We start from the raw sequence: 18639 nt of genomic DNA, 5'->3' as shown, positions 1-18639 counted from the left end.
GCACAGAGTGCCTCAGAGGGAAAGCGCGTGGGAAAGAGTGCTTTTCGCAAGGTTATAAATTAGCAGATTTTCCGTTTGTCTCTATGGGCTAACAGAATAAGGTAAAGTGAAAACATTTCTTCTTTTGGAACAGGTAATTCGACGCAAGCCTTTTCTGAAGATTCACATTCTGCAGAGCTCAGTTTCATGAGACACTGATGTGCACATTGCTGCCCATCCTTTTTATGCAGCCACTGACAGAACAGGCCATTGTTTCTGAATGAAAATAATAAAACACTTTACTTTTTATTCATAGAGTGAACTGCCAGAGGAAGAAAGTTTGTCACTTGTTTTAGTTCTATTAACAATGAAGAGTAATGAGTTAATGCGCTTGACTTTATTGCATCACTTGGATCTTAAACAGTGCAGGGATTTGAGGGGTTCAAAATCCGGCTGCCAGATGCCTGTTCTAATCTGGTAACTGTGGGGATTATGCCGCCTGGTCAGATGAGGCAGACAGCCTTTTTCATGCTTACAGTAACAGTTTGCAGGACAAACCCACTGTGCCCTCACCAGCCCACCCCTCTTACTCTGCCCTTCTTCATTCATGCTGTTCCTGCTGGTGTGACTCTTCACCATCACATTCAAGTAGTTTTATCTTATCTTTCATGTTCGTCATCAAGAGATTAATACATTATCTATGAATTATACAAGGCAAAATGATCAAAGACTAAGCATCCAACAATCAAGGCCTTACAGAATTCAATTTTTTTTGTCAGACAAGAAATAAATTATTTTAAATCCTGAAAATTTAGAGCTAGTTTGAAAAGACAAGGAAACAGATGCTGCTCCAATCCCATGTAATTTGTGATGAAGAGAATTGTTGTATTCATATTTGTCGTGGAAATCAGCTTTGTTTCTGCACACAAAAAAACCCCAAATGATACTGGAACTACTGTAAGCTTATCTCTTCATTTCATATTCACTGTAAATGAAATGGAAGTTTACAGCACTTTGTCCGGAATCATCAGAGCAAAGCTGAACAAATGGAAATGTTGTAGGACAGGGAATATAGCAGAAGTCTGAATAAGAGCCAGCAGTGTCAGGTCTTTTAACCTTCATACTTGTGCTCCATTTTTCTGTTCACCGAATCGGAAAATGTGATTAATACGTGTGCTGAGGCAGGTTCTGGCTTCTTGTTTAGACTAGTTTAGACAAAAGATTGCTTTGATAGCTCGGATGGTCGGAATCACAGAGATGCTCTAATTCAATATGTCAAGATTTATTCAAAGCTTTAACGGATGCAAACATGTTTACCCTGCAGTTTTATCAGTCTTCTACAGTCCCTGCAACAGCTAATATTAAACGTCATATGTGCTTTATATCAAAGCTAAATGTGACTCCATAATTCTGAATCACTGTTTGTCTTTTCAGGTTGCTGTGTGGAACTCATACAAGGGGATGACCCTGATGGAGAAGCCCAATCGAGACAAGAATAACAATGTGACAGACTCTATGGCTAACAGGACTCTTATTGTCACCACCATACAGGTGAGGAGGAAGATTAAATAGAGGACAGCAAAGGGAGAACGAGAGGGTACTTTTGGGATGTGTAGAGTGGCGACAATTGGAAGAACTGAAGGAAAATAAAAAACAGAAGGGAGAAGACAGGGGGGGATGAAATTGTTTCCTCCTACCCATTTAGGCCATGTAGAGAGAAAATATAGCACATAGAAATAGATCGTTGTTCACCAGAAATATACAACATCAACCCTATAATTAGATAACTAGATTTTTTTGTTTAGATTGCCACTCATGCAATGATCATCAGACTAAAACCATATATGCAGCTTCCTGAGTACTTAGAAACATAAAACTTAATTACTCAGGATGGGGAATTGGTCTGTCAAACTGAACCGTTTTTTTCATTTCATTGATTGATTTACTTTTTGCTGTGCAGGAGAATCCATATGTGATGATCAAAAAATCAGACAAGGAGCTAGTTGGAAATGAGCGCTATGAGGGATACTGCATGGACCTGTTGAAAGAGCTCTCGAACATTTTGGGTTTTACCTATGAAGTCAGACTGGTGGGTGATGGGAAGTATGGAGCCCAGAATGACAAGGGAGAGTGGAATGGGATGGTCCGGGAGCTGATCGACCATGTGAGTGAACGGTTACGTCACCCCATTAAAAATGCTTCCCTTTCAATGTTAGTTAGATCATTATTTCTTTCATGCCATGGAGCAGAAAAGTAATGATGAGGTTATCCAAAGTAGAGTTTACAGATTGCAATAAAGCCTGCTTGTAGGCAGCATGTTCAGTCGTGTTTCGTCTTGTGATCAAATTAATGTAAGGCGGGTGCAGTATTAACACATTTGGACCAGTTTGAATACACAGGCTACAAACGCTAGACTTCTAACATTTTTTTGGTGGGATTGTAAAAATTCTTCTTCATCTAAAGAGCCTTGAGGGTCTTTCCAGCTTTTTTGATTGTGATTCCTTTATGACACATCATATCAAATCCTCCATTAATTTCTTACCTTTCTCACTGTTACTGCTGCGTATTACTTATTTTTTTTAATCTTTCACACCCATACAAATATAGACACAAAATAAGTACATGGATAAAAAAGATAAATATTAACAAGTTGCATCTTTCCATCAGGTTGCAGACCTTGCCGTGGCTCCTTTAACCATCACCTATGTGAGGGAGAAAGTGATTGACTTCTCAAAGCCCTTCATGACCTTAGGAATCAGCATCCTGTACCGGAAACCTAATGGCACCAATCCAGGGGTATTCTCCTTCCTTAACCCTTTGTCTCCGGACATCTGGATGTATGTGCTACTAGCCTGCACTGGTGTCAGCTGTGTGCTCTTTGTGATTGCAAGGTAAGAGGTTGGATTGATGCTTGTTATGATGAGTTGATGTATGCACTAGACCAGTGGTTTTCAAAGTGGGGGCCGCCAGGGGGCGCTAGGGGGGCCTCAGAAAATTGGAGGGAAGATAAGAAAAAAATGCAAAAATAGAAAATATATTTTTTTTACACATTATAAAAAATAGTCACATTTTTTAATCAGTATTGTAAAATACAATTTATAATAATATGTCATATCGAAATGTTATTTGCCATGCTTGTCTTTCTGATTGGCTGCCAGTCAAAACATCGTAGACCTGGCGGTCTGTTCTCAAGCTGCTCCTCAAGCTAGCGTGTAGGTAGCTTAGCCAAAAAGGACAGATTTTTGACTTGGAAGCGACCGAAGGAACAGACCAACAGCCCTGCTGTGGAGGACACTGCTGCAAAAAAAACCTAAGAACTGGCCAACTAAAATCAGAAAGTATGAGGCAGCATACATTAAGTTTGGCTTTACAGTCGTACAGAAAAATGGCCACGATTGCCCGCAATGCGTCCTCTGTCTGAAGACCCTCTCAAATGAGTGTTTAAAACCTTCGAAACTTCAGCGTCACTTGATACAAAAACATCCGGCAGACTTCTTCAGATGTAAAGAAGAGGATTTAGTCAGGCTGCATTCACACGGCGAGCTACTGTCCGTGAATAAAAGAAAGAAAATACGTTCTAAAAGTTGATGTTTCTTTACATATTTTGTAGCATTGTCTGTGGTTTGCAAAGGGGGTCCCCGGCCAGAAGCTAATACTGTTTGGGGGGCCTTGGCATGGAAAAGTTTGGGAACCCCTGCACTAGACTGAAAAAGCACAAGAGTTATTAAGGATATTCTGTACAGTATTTTGGGCTGTTGCACAAAATTGGGCCTGAGAGATATAAGTAGGGAGCTTTACCTGAGGATGTTTGTGTGTAGAGATTCACTTAGTAGTAATTAGTTTAGAAATGAGACCCCAGGTCAGCTTTTTAACAAGCTCTTTTGTATTATGGGATATCACCACTTGGCATTGTACTGTTGTTAAATAAAACAAAATATGCCTTTTAGCAGTCAGCTGCCCAACTGCCTTTCTCTGTAGCTGTTAAAAAACTGGGAGTAACTGAGAACACGCTTCTCTCAGATAGCCTGCAAAAACCCTTTTCAGCAGGTTGCACCAAGAAACTTGCACGTGAGAATCAATCTCTGATAATCAAAATGTAAATCATGAGAAAGTACAGTTTTCTGTGGCGCATTGAAACGTGCGTGAGGAGAAATTCTCTTTTTGACCAAACTTCAAGATGATTTAGGTACAATGCATTTCGTTTGTATTTGAGTATTTGAATATCCTGTTGTCTTTCTTACCCTCCATAATTTATTTCCATTGTCTTGCAGGTTTACTCCATATGAGTGGTACAATCCTCATTCATGCAACCCATCCTCATCTCTTGTACAGAACAATTTCACTTTACTGAACAGTTTCTGGTTTGGCATTGGAGCTCTCATGCGGCAAGGTATATCTTACTTTTAAAGTGGTTCTAATCTTTACATGTTTTCATCAAGAGTGGATTAAAAAAGGGTTTAAAAAAATTGACAAGTCTAATCAGTTATTGTGGGTTTAATCAGTTAAAACTAACCTGTGGCCTCTTATGCTGTGTTGTGATTTGCGCATTGCAGATGATGATCATTTTAAGGTCTCTGTAATGTACACATCTTTATCTGATTCTCTGTGCGCTCATCCACCTCTTTGTTTGAATTTCACTGACTTGCCCGTGGAATTTGTAGTGTGAAGCCTGCAAATACCTCTTTGTGCTAACCATGAATGGAATGCAGTTATTTAAATGGACATCAAATAGCTACTTAAAGGGATAATCCGGAGTAAAATGCACTTTAGATCAATTTATGGGATGTTGGGAGTACATACGTTGAGTTGACATCAAAATCATGTCATTCGGATGTGTTTTGAGAATTTCGATTTTACAGTTTTTAGCCAAAAGTCGTTAGCCTGGAAGTGAATGGGGCAAATCATGTCACCGCTACAAAACGCTATTTTTATACCTCTTCTACAGCTCCAAACAACATAACACTTACGTGGTAGTGAGTAGAGGGTCCCTAAAGCCAAACCAAAGTGTCCCGAGGTCTTCATGTGGTCGGATATAGAGTCCAGAATGAATTTAAACAAGCCAGTACCTTTCCGGAAATGTGTCTGCTGCAGCTGCTGCTACAGACCGTGGTGAAGTTGGTTTGATATTGGTTTGAAAAAAAAGACACCTTATTTCCTTATTGTGAATATCTGTCGAATATCCAATATCAAACACAGACACATTTTCGGAAAGGTACTGGCTTGATTAAATTCATTCTGTACTCTATATCCGACCACATGAAGACCTCGGGACACTTTGGTTTGGCTTTAGGGACCCTCTACTCACTACCACGTAAGTGTTATGTTGTTTGGAGCTGTAGAAGAGGTATAAAAATAGCGTTTTGTAGCGGTGACATGATTTGCCCCATTCACTTCCAGGCTAACGACTTTTGGCTAAAAACGGTCAAATCGAAATTCTCAAAACCCATCCGAATGACATGATTTTGATAAGAACAGCTAAGTATGCATGGTACTTGCAGTTGTGCACATTTGTGCCTGAAATCAAATTATTGGGCTCTTAGTGTAGTTATCTTGTAAATTCTCTGAATAACAGTAAAGAAAGAAAAGATTGTTCCCTGAAATTTTTGCCAAGCATCATGACAATGGGTGTCATGTTGGATGTCTTGGAGACTTGATGTTTCTTTTGTGCAGATTAAAGCAGTGCTAGAAAAGAAAAAGATAAAAGAAGCTGCGTGAAAGTTAAATTTATTTCAAATGTGCACAAATTTTTGATTGGGGTCATTTTATTTTCATCTGTAAAGCTATTTGCTCGGATTGTATGTTCTGCTGAAATGTTGCAGGATTTCTATTTCACCTTTTGTCATTCAAACAAAACCAAGCTCAGACAGTTTGTATAGTGCATGTATCCACTGCCTCTGCATATGTGTGGTATAAGCACATTCATGCGGTGCATGTAATTTACCTTTTTTGGTAAAGCTAACCTGTTGCGGCAGCAGTCAGGCATCTGTTCACACCTAAAACAAGAAAAAGGGAACAAATCCAACCCTGCCACATTGAATATATTTATTTCTGAAATACCTCAATCCTTTTTTGTTTTCTTTTTTTGAATAGAAAAGAGAAGATGCAACACAATTATGTTAATTTTGCTTGCTTAGCTTAATACTTCATTACATTTTGATGTGATGTTCTGCGCTTTTTTTCTGTACATACATTTTTTGTCAGATTTGACATGTATAATTTGTGATGTTGTGTTTACTTGATGCTGAGGATGCTGAAAATAAACATACTGCTCATAGAGATGCAGATATGGTCATTTAGACCAGTAGAGGAGCAGTTGGAGTCCAGTTGGAGGTCATGCATGAACACGGCTGTCAAGATAACCCCATGTAGACCGGAGCACTTTACCTTGCAAAAATGCAATATCCTAAGAGCATCATATTCCCACAATTCATACTGTATTTAAACTAGCCTTCCTTCCATTATAGTTGTACAATATTAGCACACTAGAATTAGTAGCAGAATTAGTTCTGCATTATCAACATCATTCTACACTTTCCAATACCAACTCTTAATCTTTGTAAAACCTTCATCTATTACGCTGGTTTTAACCTCTTTTCTCTCTCTCAATGCTTCCAGGCTCAGAGCTGATGCCCAAGGCTCTGTCCACTCGTATACTTGGGGGTATCTGGTGGTTTTTTACTTTAATAATCATCTCATCCTACACGGCCAACTTGGCAGCCTTCCTCACTGTGGAAAGAATGGACGCACCCATCGATTCTGCTGACGACCTCGCCAAACAGACCAGGATTGAATATGGGTCAGTGAGGGATGGATCTACTATGACCTTCTTTAAGGTAATCCTGGTGTAGCGTCCTGTATTTTTCAATGCTGGGGTAAGTTCCAGCCCCCTGCGATTCTAAATTGGATCAAGCGGGTGTAGAGGAGGGATGGATGGATTAATGGATGGATGGATGGATGGATAGCTCAGGTGTGAGCCCAAGAAGATAGTCTTGTACTTTCACTTAATTAAACAATGGTTAAATCGGTTTAATCTGTTGCCGCCTCATTCAATTGCATTTTTTTCCCAACATTCCATGGGGGGAAAATGCATTTAAATATTTGGACACATAGCAGTAGATGCATAAAAACATAAGTTCATTAAGTGGGGAGTTTATGATAAGAGGTAGATCATGCTTGTCAAAACTTCTTGTGAATGTGATTTTGGGTGTCTGGGTTGAGGATAGACATCTGTTAACTTGTTAGGTCGTGTTAGATAATCTACCACTGTCCTCTGGCAGGATTGTCACTTCCTTGCCTCACAACTCCAAACTCTTCTTGCATCCTGTGGTTTAGCAGGGGTGATTCATGCTGGGCTTTATCCCACCAGATTGCAGCCAGTGATTATGGCAGCCTGTAAAGAAAGAGGCAGCCTGTGTTGATGGCCACAACAAATTGAATCAGCTGGAGGAGATTTAGAACGCAGCTGTTCCATTTTATCTGAGTGAGCAGGAAGAGACACATAAATGCACAGTGAGACATGTGCATCATGATGTGAAACATATGTATTTATGGTTGTCATTTAAATCTAGTTCAAGCTGATGCGCAGAATGCATGTATACTCTATGTGGAGTAAAAAACATGCATGGCTTTGGCTTAGATTTCTACACAAATGAGTCACACTTCTTACTGGCCCTTTCTTTTTTTTGCTCCTCCAGAAATCAAAGATCTCTACCTATGAGAAGATGTGGGCATTTATGAGCAGCAGGAAGAACACTGCATTAGTTAAGAATAACAAGCAAGGGATCACCCGAGTTTTAACAACAGACTACGCTATGCTGATGGAGTCCACGAGCATTGAGTACATCAGCCAGAGAAACTGCAACCTCACACAGATCGGAGGTCTTATAGACTCCAAGGGCTATGGAGTGGGAACGCCTATTGGTAAGAAGGATGACAGAGAGACTCAGTCAATCAGTGACGACCCCTTGTTTTGGACATATTTCAACACATGAAGACCCTTGTGGCAGTGTACACCTACTTATATTGACTTCTTATTCTCCAGACTTCACTTATCAGTTGGTTTAACAAGTTAAAGAAAAAGAATTGAGCAATCATAATTTGCTTTTACCATACAAGTGTGCTGACACATTTGTTTCCAGCTGTTGGTGTCTCTCTAGCATTACAGGCAAAACTATATTTGTACACAGTCTACAATATAAACATAAAGCCAGTATGCAGTAACACCTTGTGTTACTTGAGTTAGATTTTGATAGAAACTCTGTTAAGTTTTCTTTAATTTGGAATATGCTATTTTTATTCTTCAAGAGTTTGAGTGCAGAATTGCCATCCCACATCCTCAATGTAGAAATACACTACCATTAAAATGCTGTGCCAGCTGTTCAGGCCTAATTTCCAATAGAGGCTTTAGGCCGGTTTGTTGAACTGAGACTGGAAACAAGCCAACCATTTTACAGTGTTTGGAATTTCACTTCACTAGAACTTATCTGCTCTTTAGAGCCTGTTCTTGCTAGTTACCTTTTCTACTTGAGATTGCACACTGGCATGATTTACACACATCCACTTGTAGAAGCTGCCGAGTACAGGACACTTAAGTGAAGAATGTGAATATTGAAAGGTGAAGTAGTGTGAGAAGTGCAACTGTAAATAAAAGAATTAGCAAATAAAAAATAGCAAAATAGCAAAAGCATAAGTTTTGCCCCATGGATCTCCTCCCCATTAAAGAGAATGACAAGCATTACTAATGAACCTGTGTAGCGTGACACACCTCTATCAGAAATTCAAGTTCACTCATACAAGCAGGCCAACCCGATGAGCCTGTTAATTGTAGTGTTGTCTGCTGCTCTTATGCTGCCATCCTTGTAGGAAACATATAACAGCCAGCACAGAATGGAGCAACATCTGCAGTGTAGTTCTACTACTCAATAGTCAATAACCAGAACATTTCTGGAAAGCTAAGTTGGCACTGATCCCTCTTGCACAGGGATGTCATTATGCATATCAAGTTCAGTTTTATGTTAACCCACCATTTCTTCATATAGCGCTTCTTCCCAGTTTATAAAAAAAGCAGTAACTAAATCTAGAGATATAAGCAATACACAATAGAAAGATTGGCAATTGGCTGTGTTAAATACAGGAGCTGAAAATGTTGATTTATTTGTATAGGACAGTTGAAAGAGCTTCTGCCAGTGTTTCCATGAATGGGGCCTAGAGCATATCATGCAATGCAACACTTAGACCATGGATAAAATAAATAACATTACAACTACATAACAGGAGTGTGTGTAAGTATGTGTGAGTGTGTGCGTGAGAGAAATTAACTTTTAAAGGAGACATTCTGATTTTATGTCCAAAATTATAACTTTGCCTTGCATTGTTGCTCAATATGGAATTTAAACAACAACATGGATTATAAATACAAACTGGAGCTTTGCTTACTGTTAACTAAAAAACAAATGAAACAGATACATGCTCCAGCAGTGCTGCAATGAGTTGCCTTCTTAAATGTGAAGTTTGTTTCACTCAACTGGCACAGCATGCCTGCCAATTTGAACATGATTTTTTTAGGGCAGTTATAACTGCAAGACTGTTTGGCTGGGATGTTTGCCCATTCCTCAAGGCAGAACAGCGCCAACTGTTTAAAGTTTGGATTTAACTGCTGTGCTGTAATCAATAAGTCCTACCGCACATTCTTGAAGTTTTAACTGTTTTCCTTGATGGCCAAAAAGTTCCATTTTCATCTCATCAGACCAGAGTGGCTCCTTCCACATGCTTGCAGAATCTTTTTAGATCTTCCTTGATTTTTTTCCTGGCTTCTCTTTCATGAAGACCATCTATATCGAACGTTGGACCTTTTGAGGCCACCTGAAATTTAGATTACACATGGCAGGACATAACTGAACTAATATTGACTTCTGTGGGTATCTGCCAGCACTACATCCTGATTTACGGCTTCCAAAAAGGGTTAATATAAAGGCACTCACCACTTTTCAGTTTTTTCTTTTCTTTCTTTTTTTTTTAATTAAATTTCACCATTTCGGATTATGTGTTATAGGTACATAACAAACATACAATTTAATTCCAGCTTTTAAGTCGACAAAAACAAATGACGCTTGCCTAGAGAAGCAAATCGCAAGGCATTATATCAATAAAGAGAGAGAAGCAAGAGGTACATGTAATTGCTCTGTAAATGTCACATCTCCCTCACCAGGTTCTCCATACAGGGATAAAATCACTATCGCCATCCTTCAGCTGCAGGAGGATGGGAAGTTGCACATGATGAAGGAGAAGTGGTGGAGAGGAAACGGTTGTCCCGAGGAGGACAACAAGGAGGCCAGTGCTCTTGGAGTGGAGAATATCGGTGGTATCTTCATTGTCCTGGCTGCTGGTCTGGTCCTTTCTGTGTTTGTTGCTATCGGAGAGTTCATCTACAAAGCCCGCAGGAACGCTGACATAGAGGAGGTGAGTGATGGTGAGACAGCTGATCCTTCGTGTGACAAACACAAATGACTGGCTTAGAGGGTGCACCCTGCTCTGGGCAGTGTCAGACGTGCAATTATGTCTTTGTATGAAGGTATCAATAAGGAGAAAATACAGTTTGCTACACATATATATATATATATATATATATATATATATATATATATATATATATAGAATATAGTAATATTTTTGTTTTTAGTTACTAACTGATTTGTTTTTACTGTGACTGAGAATAAAACCTTTATCAGTGTCTGACAGTCCTTCATAGTAAACATTTGGTTAGATGGAGTAAAGAAGTGAGCTGAAGCTCCAAATGACTGAACATTAACTCAGGGATATTTATATAACTTTCATTTCCCAAACTTTTAATTAGCACTGTATTATCCTTTAAATGACTTTTTCTTTTAACTGACAAAAAAATTCTCATTCCATTTCACACTTAAAAAGCCATTGAAAAACAACTATACAATACACACGATTATCTTCTTTGGTGTGCCTTCTTTTTGTGTCTTTCATCCTGTTCTTTTTTTTCAAATTTTCATTTTCACAATATTTAAACATTTGTTTCACGTCTGGTTTTGTTTTGTGTTTTCTCTTCCATCCCATTTTCTTCGAATCAGGCCTTTTGTTTCTTTTACGGGGTGCAGTCTCGTCAGTTTCAGCGGCGTGGCTCCACCTCCTCCTCTGGCAGCTCCTTATCAAATGATCTGGAGAGCGGCAGGCTACTGAGGGATGACACAGAGTAGCCATGGCAACTCATACACAACTCATACTCGCTCTAGACGATAGGTTTGTAACCAGGTGGCCTTCTCTCTGCCCTTGTTGAACAAATCCCAGTTTATCTGCACCTCCACCTGAGCTTCCAGCTTCACCCAATCCCAGTTACTCTTACCCTCTTTGCCCTCAGCACCCACTTAGCCATCCTGAGACCTTTTGTGTTCTGATTGCACTGTTTTTGTTTTAAAGCCACCTATGCAGAATTCTGTTATAGCTTTTATTCAGCATTTTCCTGATGCCGAAGTAGAGTTGAAATAACTGAGTTTATTTCAACGGAGAGAATTTGCCTTTTTACAGACAAGACAGCAGGTTCAATTAGGAGTAGAAAGCTCATCTACATGCAGGCTGTCTTCATTATAAGTGACCATCCACCCCTATTTGCATGCTACTGCTATATGCACCGAGCACTTTCTCAGATGAATGCCTGATTATGCAGACAGTTTTAACAGAAGGCAATTTTTAAGTGTGTTTTATGTATCTCTTCAAGTTTTTTTTGTTTTGTGTTTTCATTTTAATTGTCTCATCTAAATAAGACAAAAAGTGTGGCATTTCCCTGGCATTAAGCTGTAAGTAATATGTACCACTTTTATAGCAGGTTTGGCTCAGTAGATACATTTAGTGTCTTCTGGAAAATCAATGGATAAGAAATGTTGTTTGAAACTTTCCTTTTCATCAAGCCTGTTTTGTGGAGTGGTTTGTTTGGCTGCAATTAAGCAAATATCGATTGAATAATGTGTTGAGAAATCCAACGATCAAAGTAAATATTCAAAATTAACTTTCTTTGTGTTTTAACTTAAAGGGATATGCCACCTCCAGGCCAAATTAAGTGTATCCCCGCATTCCCGAGACATAAATAAGTGTGTGAGAGAGTTTTCCTGGCGACCCAGGCATTGTCCGAATCTCAGAGCACTGACCACTGCTTGGTTTCGCGTAATACCTCCATGCTTGCGTCACCGATCGAAATATTACTCCACTCAACCTCTGTTTCGAACACAGATGGGACAGCTGTATGTTTCAGTCTTAGCACCATCCTTTGCGAAGCGTGGGTCATTTTTTTGGTCATAGTCTTCTGGCTTGAAATGCTCCTCGCAAACACGGTATTGGTTTATTTTTTGTCCCTGGCTGCTTCACGCTGGTTTGTTTGAGGAAGTCGGGGGTGGGGATTCCCAATGACGTAGCGGGGAGTGTGCGTCGGCTGTGTTGTCCGCACCGGAAACTAGTTCCCAAACCGACATGAGCAAACCAAGCCTTCCGTGTTGATTTACACAGTCATTTGCACTCGATGTGAAAGTACACCACTCACACAGTAATTAGAAGGTAAATCAAGTAAATTAATTCACGTTGGGCGAAATATTTCGATTGGCGACGCTAGCATGTATGTATTACGCGCAACCAAGCAGTGGTCAGTGCTGTGAGATTCGGACAATGCCTGGGTCGCCAGGAAAACGCTCCCACACACTTATTTATGTCTCGGGAATGCGGGGATACACTTAATTTGGCCTGGAGGTGGCGTATCCCTTTAAGTAATCATAGATGGGGCCACTTTGTCAACTATATGCAAAATCTGTCTATCTCTTAAACGTTTCAGAAAAAGGGGTAACTTTAGGTTGAAAGAAGGTGGGCCGAAGAGAGCATGGCAGGAAGGGCAGGCTGAGTGCACAGCTAATGAAGCTGATCTGGATCGCATTGAGTGTGCTGGCAGCCAGAAGGTTGTGGTGATTGTAAGACACCAGGGAGAGCAGAATCGTATCAGAGTTTCACACGCAATACACTGAAAACTGTATGTTCACAGCTTTAGTGCTGCCTGAAGGACACTCAGCACCACACAGACAAACTACAATCTGGCAAATATTAGATGTGGTATACAGGATGAATGGCAAGGGAGCACTGCACTGAGAAACATGAGACAGATAGATGACAAGTAATGTCAAGGGATTTTCAAATGATAAATGGAATGATGGGGAATATTTGAAGGAAAATTGATCAGGGAGAGACACAATCCTGACAAAAAACTACTAAATTAGTAGATCAAATATTAAATATCATGAAGATGCACTATGTTTTTGGATGTATATATTGTAACTGAGGCATATTATAAGTATATTACAGTTGCTCATACGAGTGCCAAATGTTCATAATGTTATGCTGATGCAGAAAAATACTTAAATTCCATCAGAGGTTTTCTTTAAAGGCAGAAGTTGATAGAGGGTATGTTTTATTCACTGAAACAGCATGTCACTGGTATTTGTTTGAAAAGCTTTCAGCAAAGCCTCAGGATAAACGAGGAAGGTCTTCTGTTCTTTGACTGAATATGAATTTATAATGAGATAATTACTTTCCAGAGAAATATAAAGCAAATATTTAATAGTTTTAAGACAGTTTTTTTTTTTTAATTGAAGTCTAGCTCCTGTTCCAAACAAGCCTGTAGCTTTCCATTCCTCCAGGCCATTTCTTTGATGATTTTAAATAATAACCTGATCATGAATGTGGTTTGAGTCACTGGCTGCCTACTCACATTCAGCTGCAGCTTAACTCTTTCAAACTAATTCATTTAGCTTCAGTAGTGAGCAACACATTAGCAGTCTCTTAAAATTGTGACAAGATTTTTTTCAGATTTAAAGGGATAATTCGGAGTAAAATGCACTTTAGATCAATTTACGGGATGTTGGGAGTACATACATTGAGTTGACATCAAAATCATGTCATTTGGATGGGTTTTGAGAATTTCGATTTTACAGTTTTTAGCCAAAAGTCGTTAGCCTGGAAGTGAATGGGGCAAATCATGTCACCGCTACAAAACGCTATTTTTATACCTCTTCTACAGCTCCAAACAACATAACACTTACGTGGTAGTGAGTAGAGGGTCCCTAAAGCCAAACCGAAGTGTCCCGAGGTCTTCATGTGGTCGGATATAGAGTCCAGAATGAATTTAATCAAGCCAGTACCTTTCCGAAAATGTGTCTGCTGCAGCTGCCGCTACAGACCGTGGTGAAGTTGGTTTGATATTGGATATTCGACAGATATTCACAATAAGGAAATAAGGTGTCTTTTTTTTCAAACCAATATCAAACCAACTTCACCACGGTCTGTAGCAGCAGCTGCAGCAGACACATTTCCGGAAAGGTACTGGCTTGTTTAAATTCATTCTGGACTCTATATCCGACCACATGAAGACCTCGGGACACTTCGGTTTGGCTTTAGGGACCCTCTACTCACTACCACGTAAGTGTTATGTTGTTTGGAGCTGTAGAAGAGGTATAAAAATAGCCTTTTGTAGCGGTGACATGATTTGCCCCATTCACTTCCAGGCTAACGACTTTTGGCTAAAAACGGTCAAATCGAAATTCTCAAAACACATCCGAATGACATGATTTTGATGTCAACTCAACGTATGTGCTCCCAACATCCCATAAATTGATCTAAAGTGCATTTTACTCCAGATTATCCCTTTAATTGGTTTGTTGGAAATTAGCTTTACTCGTGCCATAATGATGGTTTTTCATCGTCTTTCTCTTTGACAGTGTGTGTCTTTTACTGCTGTGATGGAGGAGTTGGGCATCTCCCTGCAGTGTTACAAAGGCATCCGGAGGAGGTCACGACAGCACAGTGCAGCAAGGTCCCCTTGCATCCTTTGTCAACCCAAAAGAGCAGCAAGGAGGGAAGGAGGGAGAAGAGACTCCAGCACGTGAGCCTTAGATCAAAAACGTGATTAAAGTTGCATCAAAGGCTGCATTTTGTTAGCTCTCTTCCTCTTAGATTTGTTTGTGATTCACCACCATCCTGATGTGAAATGTTTTCCTCGTTACTCCTTTATATCACACTGACTGTGTATGTATAATACATTGATGACAGTAATGTAGATGTAGTTTGTAGAATCATAACTCTGTATAAATATTGATATTGTTCGGGGGACATTGATATTGTCTTACAGGCGGTGACTGTAAGAATGAAACCTCTCATAGAATAAACAATTGTTGTCCCCTTATGGCTGTAGTTGAGAACAGTTTGCAACTTTAAAAATCCTCCCATTGCGTAAATGTGAAAGCTTCTCAGATTTCAGAATTAAAAGATTTTTGCATTTTTTTAAGCCTGTGTATGATTGGCTACTGTTGTTTACTCCTGGCAGTGGTGCATGTGTCTTTGTTTACCTGCTGGCAGCTTGCAAAATGGCTTCAGAGTGGTTTGCGGCACCAATCGTAGCCAGCAAAAAAAAAGAGATAACAACCTCTAAAGACAGGAACACACCTGCTGTTTTTTTCCCTTGTAGAACCAACATCACAGACATCAAACCAGTCCCACTCACAAACTTCAGCCTCACAAGAATTTCATACAGTGAGAAGGGAAGGACAAAATCAGAAGGATTTTTTTTTTTTTTTAACGCAGGAAATTCTCAGTGGGTCAAAGATAAAACACATTTTTATTTTTCACCTGGGTGTAACTGTTTTTTTGTCAGTTTGTTTTTTCCCTTTGCATTTGTCAAATTTGAAAGCCTGAGGGAAAGGCTTTTCTCCCAGTTGTCACAGCAGGTCCCAACGGATGTGTACATTCAATAAAAAAGAATAGAATCTGCCACTTTTTGCATTAAAAGCTTGGCATGCATGTTACATACTTGCATCTTTAAAATGTATGGTCTGAGCCGGTTTTCAAGGCATGAATTTAGCCTAGTCTTAGGCTCAGAGAGATTTAAAACTATTGCCTCAAGCTGCCATGAAGAGTTTGTACTGTAAATGTCTAAAATATGACCTTTATGATAACATACTGTATCTCATGTATAAACTCCCATAGAAGTAGGACATGGCCACTAGGGGATTTGAATTGTGTAACTTTTATTCCCAGAGAAGATGAGACTTCCCCTGTTACATGTAAGGTCAATTACATCACATATGCGTGCAGTACTACTTACAGCTAGATAATGAATGTCACCTTAAACTCTTTTTTTTTCACCTAAAGAATGTCTGTTGCAATTTTGGTGCCATTGGAACGAAGATTTGTAAAAACACAGATGTCAATTGATATTACACATTTTGGAAAATAAATGGTGATGGTCTTCTGAGCTGATGATAAGTTGCAGTAAGCAGCCGTTTGTCATAAATCAATGAGTGTGCTGTCAAATGTTCAGCTTATCCTTATGAGTGATATTTCTGTGATTTTTATTTAAATTTGGATTGTGAAATGTTTAGAAATTTAGATTTATTATTTTATGTCATGACTGATTCAATCAGTAATTGATCAATTTTATGAATTAGCCATGTCATGATCCCTAATCATATGAAAAGATTTTTGTATGAATCTATGCAGCCAATCAGAAGATAAACATTTCACATTTGTGGCATCCCCTAGAGTTAAAGTACAACATTCCTTTTGCTTCATTCAGTGTAAACATGTGTCTTCAATATCAACTTGATTTCCTTATGATTTCCTGAGTTATTGCAAACTTTTGGATGAAATTAGATGCTATAATCCTAAAAGTAATGACCTATGTAATTCTTCTCAAAGTATCCAACATCAATACTGGTCTACTGTCAGAAAGCAAAAAATAATATCCAGAATAATTTTTTATTTGTGTAGAATTGTGTGAAAATACACGTTTTCTTTTCCTCGGGAGAATCCTTTTATATCTACAAATGATTTGCAAGTTATTTTTTACAGTAGTGTAGGAAAGTCAAATCAAGTGTAGCGTGTGAGGAAGGGAGGGGAACAATGTGCATTGCTGCTAGTTGTCACTGTAACCTACCAACTGAGCACCTTAAAAGGATGTGTCTTTGGATGCTTAATCTGTGTCTGTGTCTGAGTCAGTTATGCATTGGCAGAACTATAACATGTTAGTGTTTTGGTTTACTTACTTCTTAATACATTAATCATTTGAATTTAATATCCAAAAATTCAGTGAGCCATTCATTGACAAAAGACAGCTTTCTCAGCTGGAAGATGAGGGATGAAAATGTAAGCGGCTTCAGAATCATTATCCTTCTGCAGCACGAATACAGAGAGTGTCTATTGGAATCACTGCGTACTGACTGACACGTTTTGACTGGAGCTTTACTCATGAGGACACATTGGAGGGCATCAACTCTTGATGGTGAACAAAAAACAAATTGTAACATCATTCAAACAGTTGCAATGACATCATTCTTCCTGACAAATCCTTTCCACTGAGTTCTGTGTTTCATGTTGTTTCATGAGCCCCTCTATATCCAGGTTTCTTCTGGAGCTTTCTGTAGGCTGAAAGAGACAAATCAGCAAGAAGAACTTGACTTGTGCATCTTAATTCAGTCAGACCTTGCCAATGCTGTTTTATCTGTTCTCCCCATCAGCGGCTTTTTTCAGTGATTCTGTCCCTTTTTAAACTCCTCTGTGCTCTCTGAGACTTCAAGTGTGTTATGTGCGCTGTTGCAAAACGACTCAAACCAACCATACTGCCACGAGAACAATTGGAATCGACACAGTCATTAAAAAGACACACACGTGCATGAGAAATGATACTGACAATGTCAGCATAACCAATTGTGTGTGAGAAACTGACTTCAGGAGATCAGATAGCTTAATAAGAGATCATTCAGCATTGAATCTTGATACAATCAATACTATTCATTATCAGTACTGTCAGGATATAAGTGACCTCTAACGTCCATATATCAACAGCTGATACAGTGACATTTCACACAGGTAAGGGCAATACATTTTATAAATTATTTATAAATGACTCAAGTCAGGGGTTTTATGGTGGAGTGAGTGTGCTGGTTTGTATACATCCTACGAGAAATGGACCAAGCTTTTCTTAATCTCTTCCTGTAATGAGTTTTCTCTTTTTTGGTATTCAGATTAATTCTGGGATTGGGCTCAGTCCAGTGTAATAGCGTTTGGTTGCCTCTAATCTCCTAAACCCATAATTCTTAATCAAAACCAAAGGCAGTATTTTTTATTTATCTTTTTTTTATCATTATCTAATCCATCGTGAATGAGGTCATGGATTACACTTTTGATCTTGGCATTCTGCGCAGCTTAGTAGGACTCCTGTCCTTACAAAAGATGGCCTTACCTGACGAGCTCTGTTGTCATGTTTCTGCATTCACTTGCTTGAACATCCTTGTTGGATTCACACAGAAAAGCTCTTTGTCTCAGTGATCTTGAAACATAAAGACATTGCCTGCTGCTGGCGTATATGTTTGTCAGGTTGGTGAGAGATTTTTCATGCACACCTCCTCTACGCTTGAGGAGAAAAAGATTGAGAGAAAAATCCACAGAAACCAAGACCGACAGACAATTTACAACACCTTTTGCTGTAGAAATTTTGTAGAAATGCCCAAAATGGGCAGCATTTTCTCCACGTTTGGAATCATTTCAGAAAGGTCAAACCCAAGAAAAAAAACTTCAGCAAGGCAAAATTGAGCTGGAATATATTCA

General features: G+C 39.2%; 1 protein-coding gene across 5 annotated transcripts in view; it reads left to right on the top strand.

The window, feature by feature from the left end:
* Nucleotides 1–15317, top strand: part of grik1a (glutamate receptor, ionotropic, kainate 1a) — a 36836-nt gene extending 21519 nt beyond the window's left edge. For 2 of the 5 annotated variants that reach the window (XM_075487595.1, XM_075487593.1), the window contains 9 exons: nucleotides 1414–1530; nucleotides 1940–2143; nucleotides 2647–2870; nucleotides 4251–4369; nucleotides 6595–6812; nucleotides 7674–7899; nucleotides 10187–10437; nucleotides 11079–11247; nucleotides 14757–14847. In XM_075487595.1, the coding sequence (XP_075343710.1) occupies nucleotides 1414–1530; nucleotides 1940–2143; nucleotides 2647–2870; nucleotides 4251–4369; nucleotides 6595–6812; nucleotides 7674–7899; nucleotides 10187–10437; nucleotides 11079–11204 (1485 nt within the window). In that variant the 3' untranslated portion in view covers nucleotides 11205–11247; nucleotides 14757–14847. Of the gene's footprint in view, nucleotides 1–1413; nucleotides 1531–1939; nucleotides 2144–2646; nucleotides 2871–4250; nucleotides 4370–6594; nucleotides 6813–7673; nucleotides 7900–10186; nucleotides 10438–11078; nucleotides 11248–14756 lie in introns of those variants that run through there. The other 3 variants (XM_075487594.1, XM_075487592.1, XM_075487596.1) reach the window with 2 other exon arrangements.
* The last annotated feature ends 3322 nt before the right edge of the window (nucleotides 15318–18639 follow it).

Source organism: Odontesthes bonariensis, chromosome 16 (genome assembly GCF_027942865.1).
Source record: "Odontesthes bonariensis isolate fOdoBon6 chromosome 16, fOdoBon6.hap1, whole genome shotgun sequence".
Lineage (NCBI taxonomy): Eukaryota > Metazoa > Chordata > Actinopteri > Atheriniformes > Atherinopsidae > Odontesthes > Odontesthes bonariensis.
This window is presented reverse-complemented; position numbering and strand designations above follow the sequence as displayed.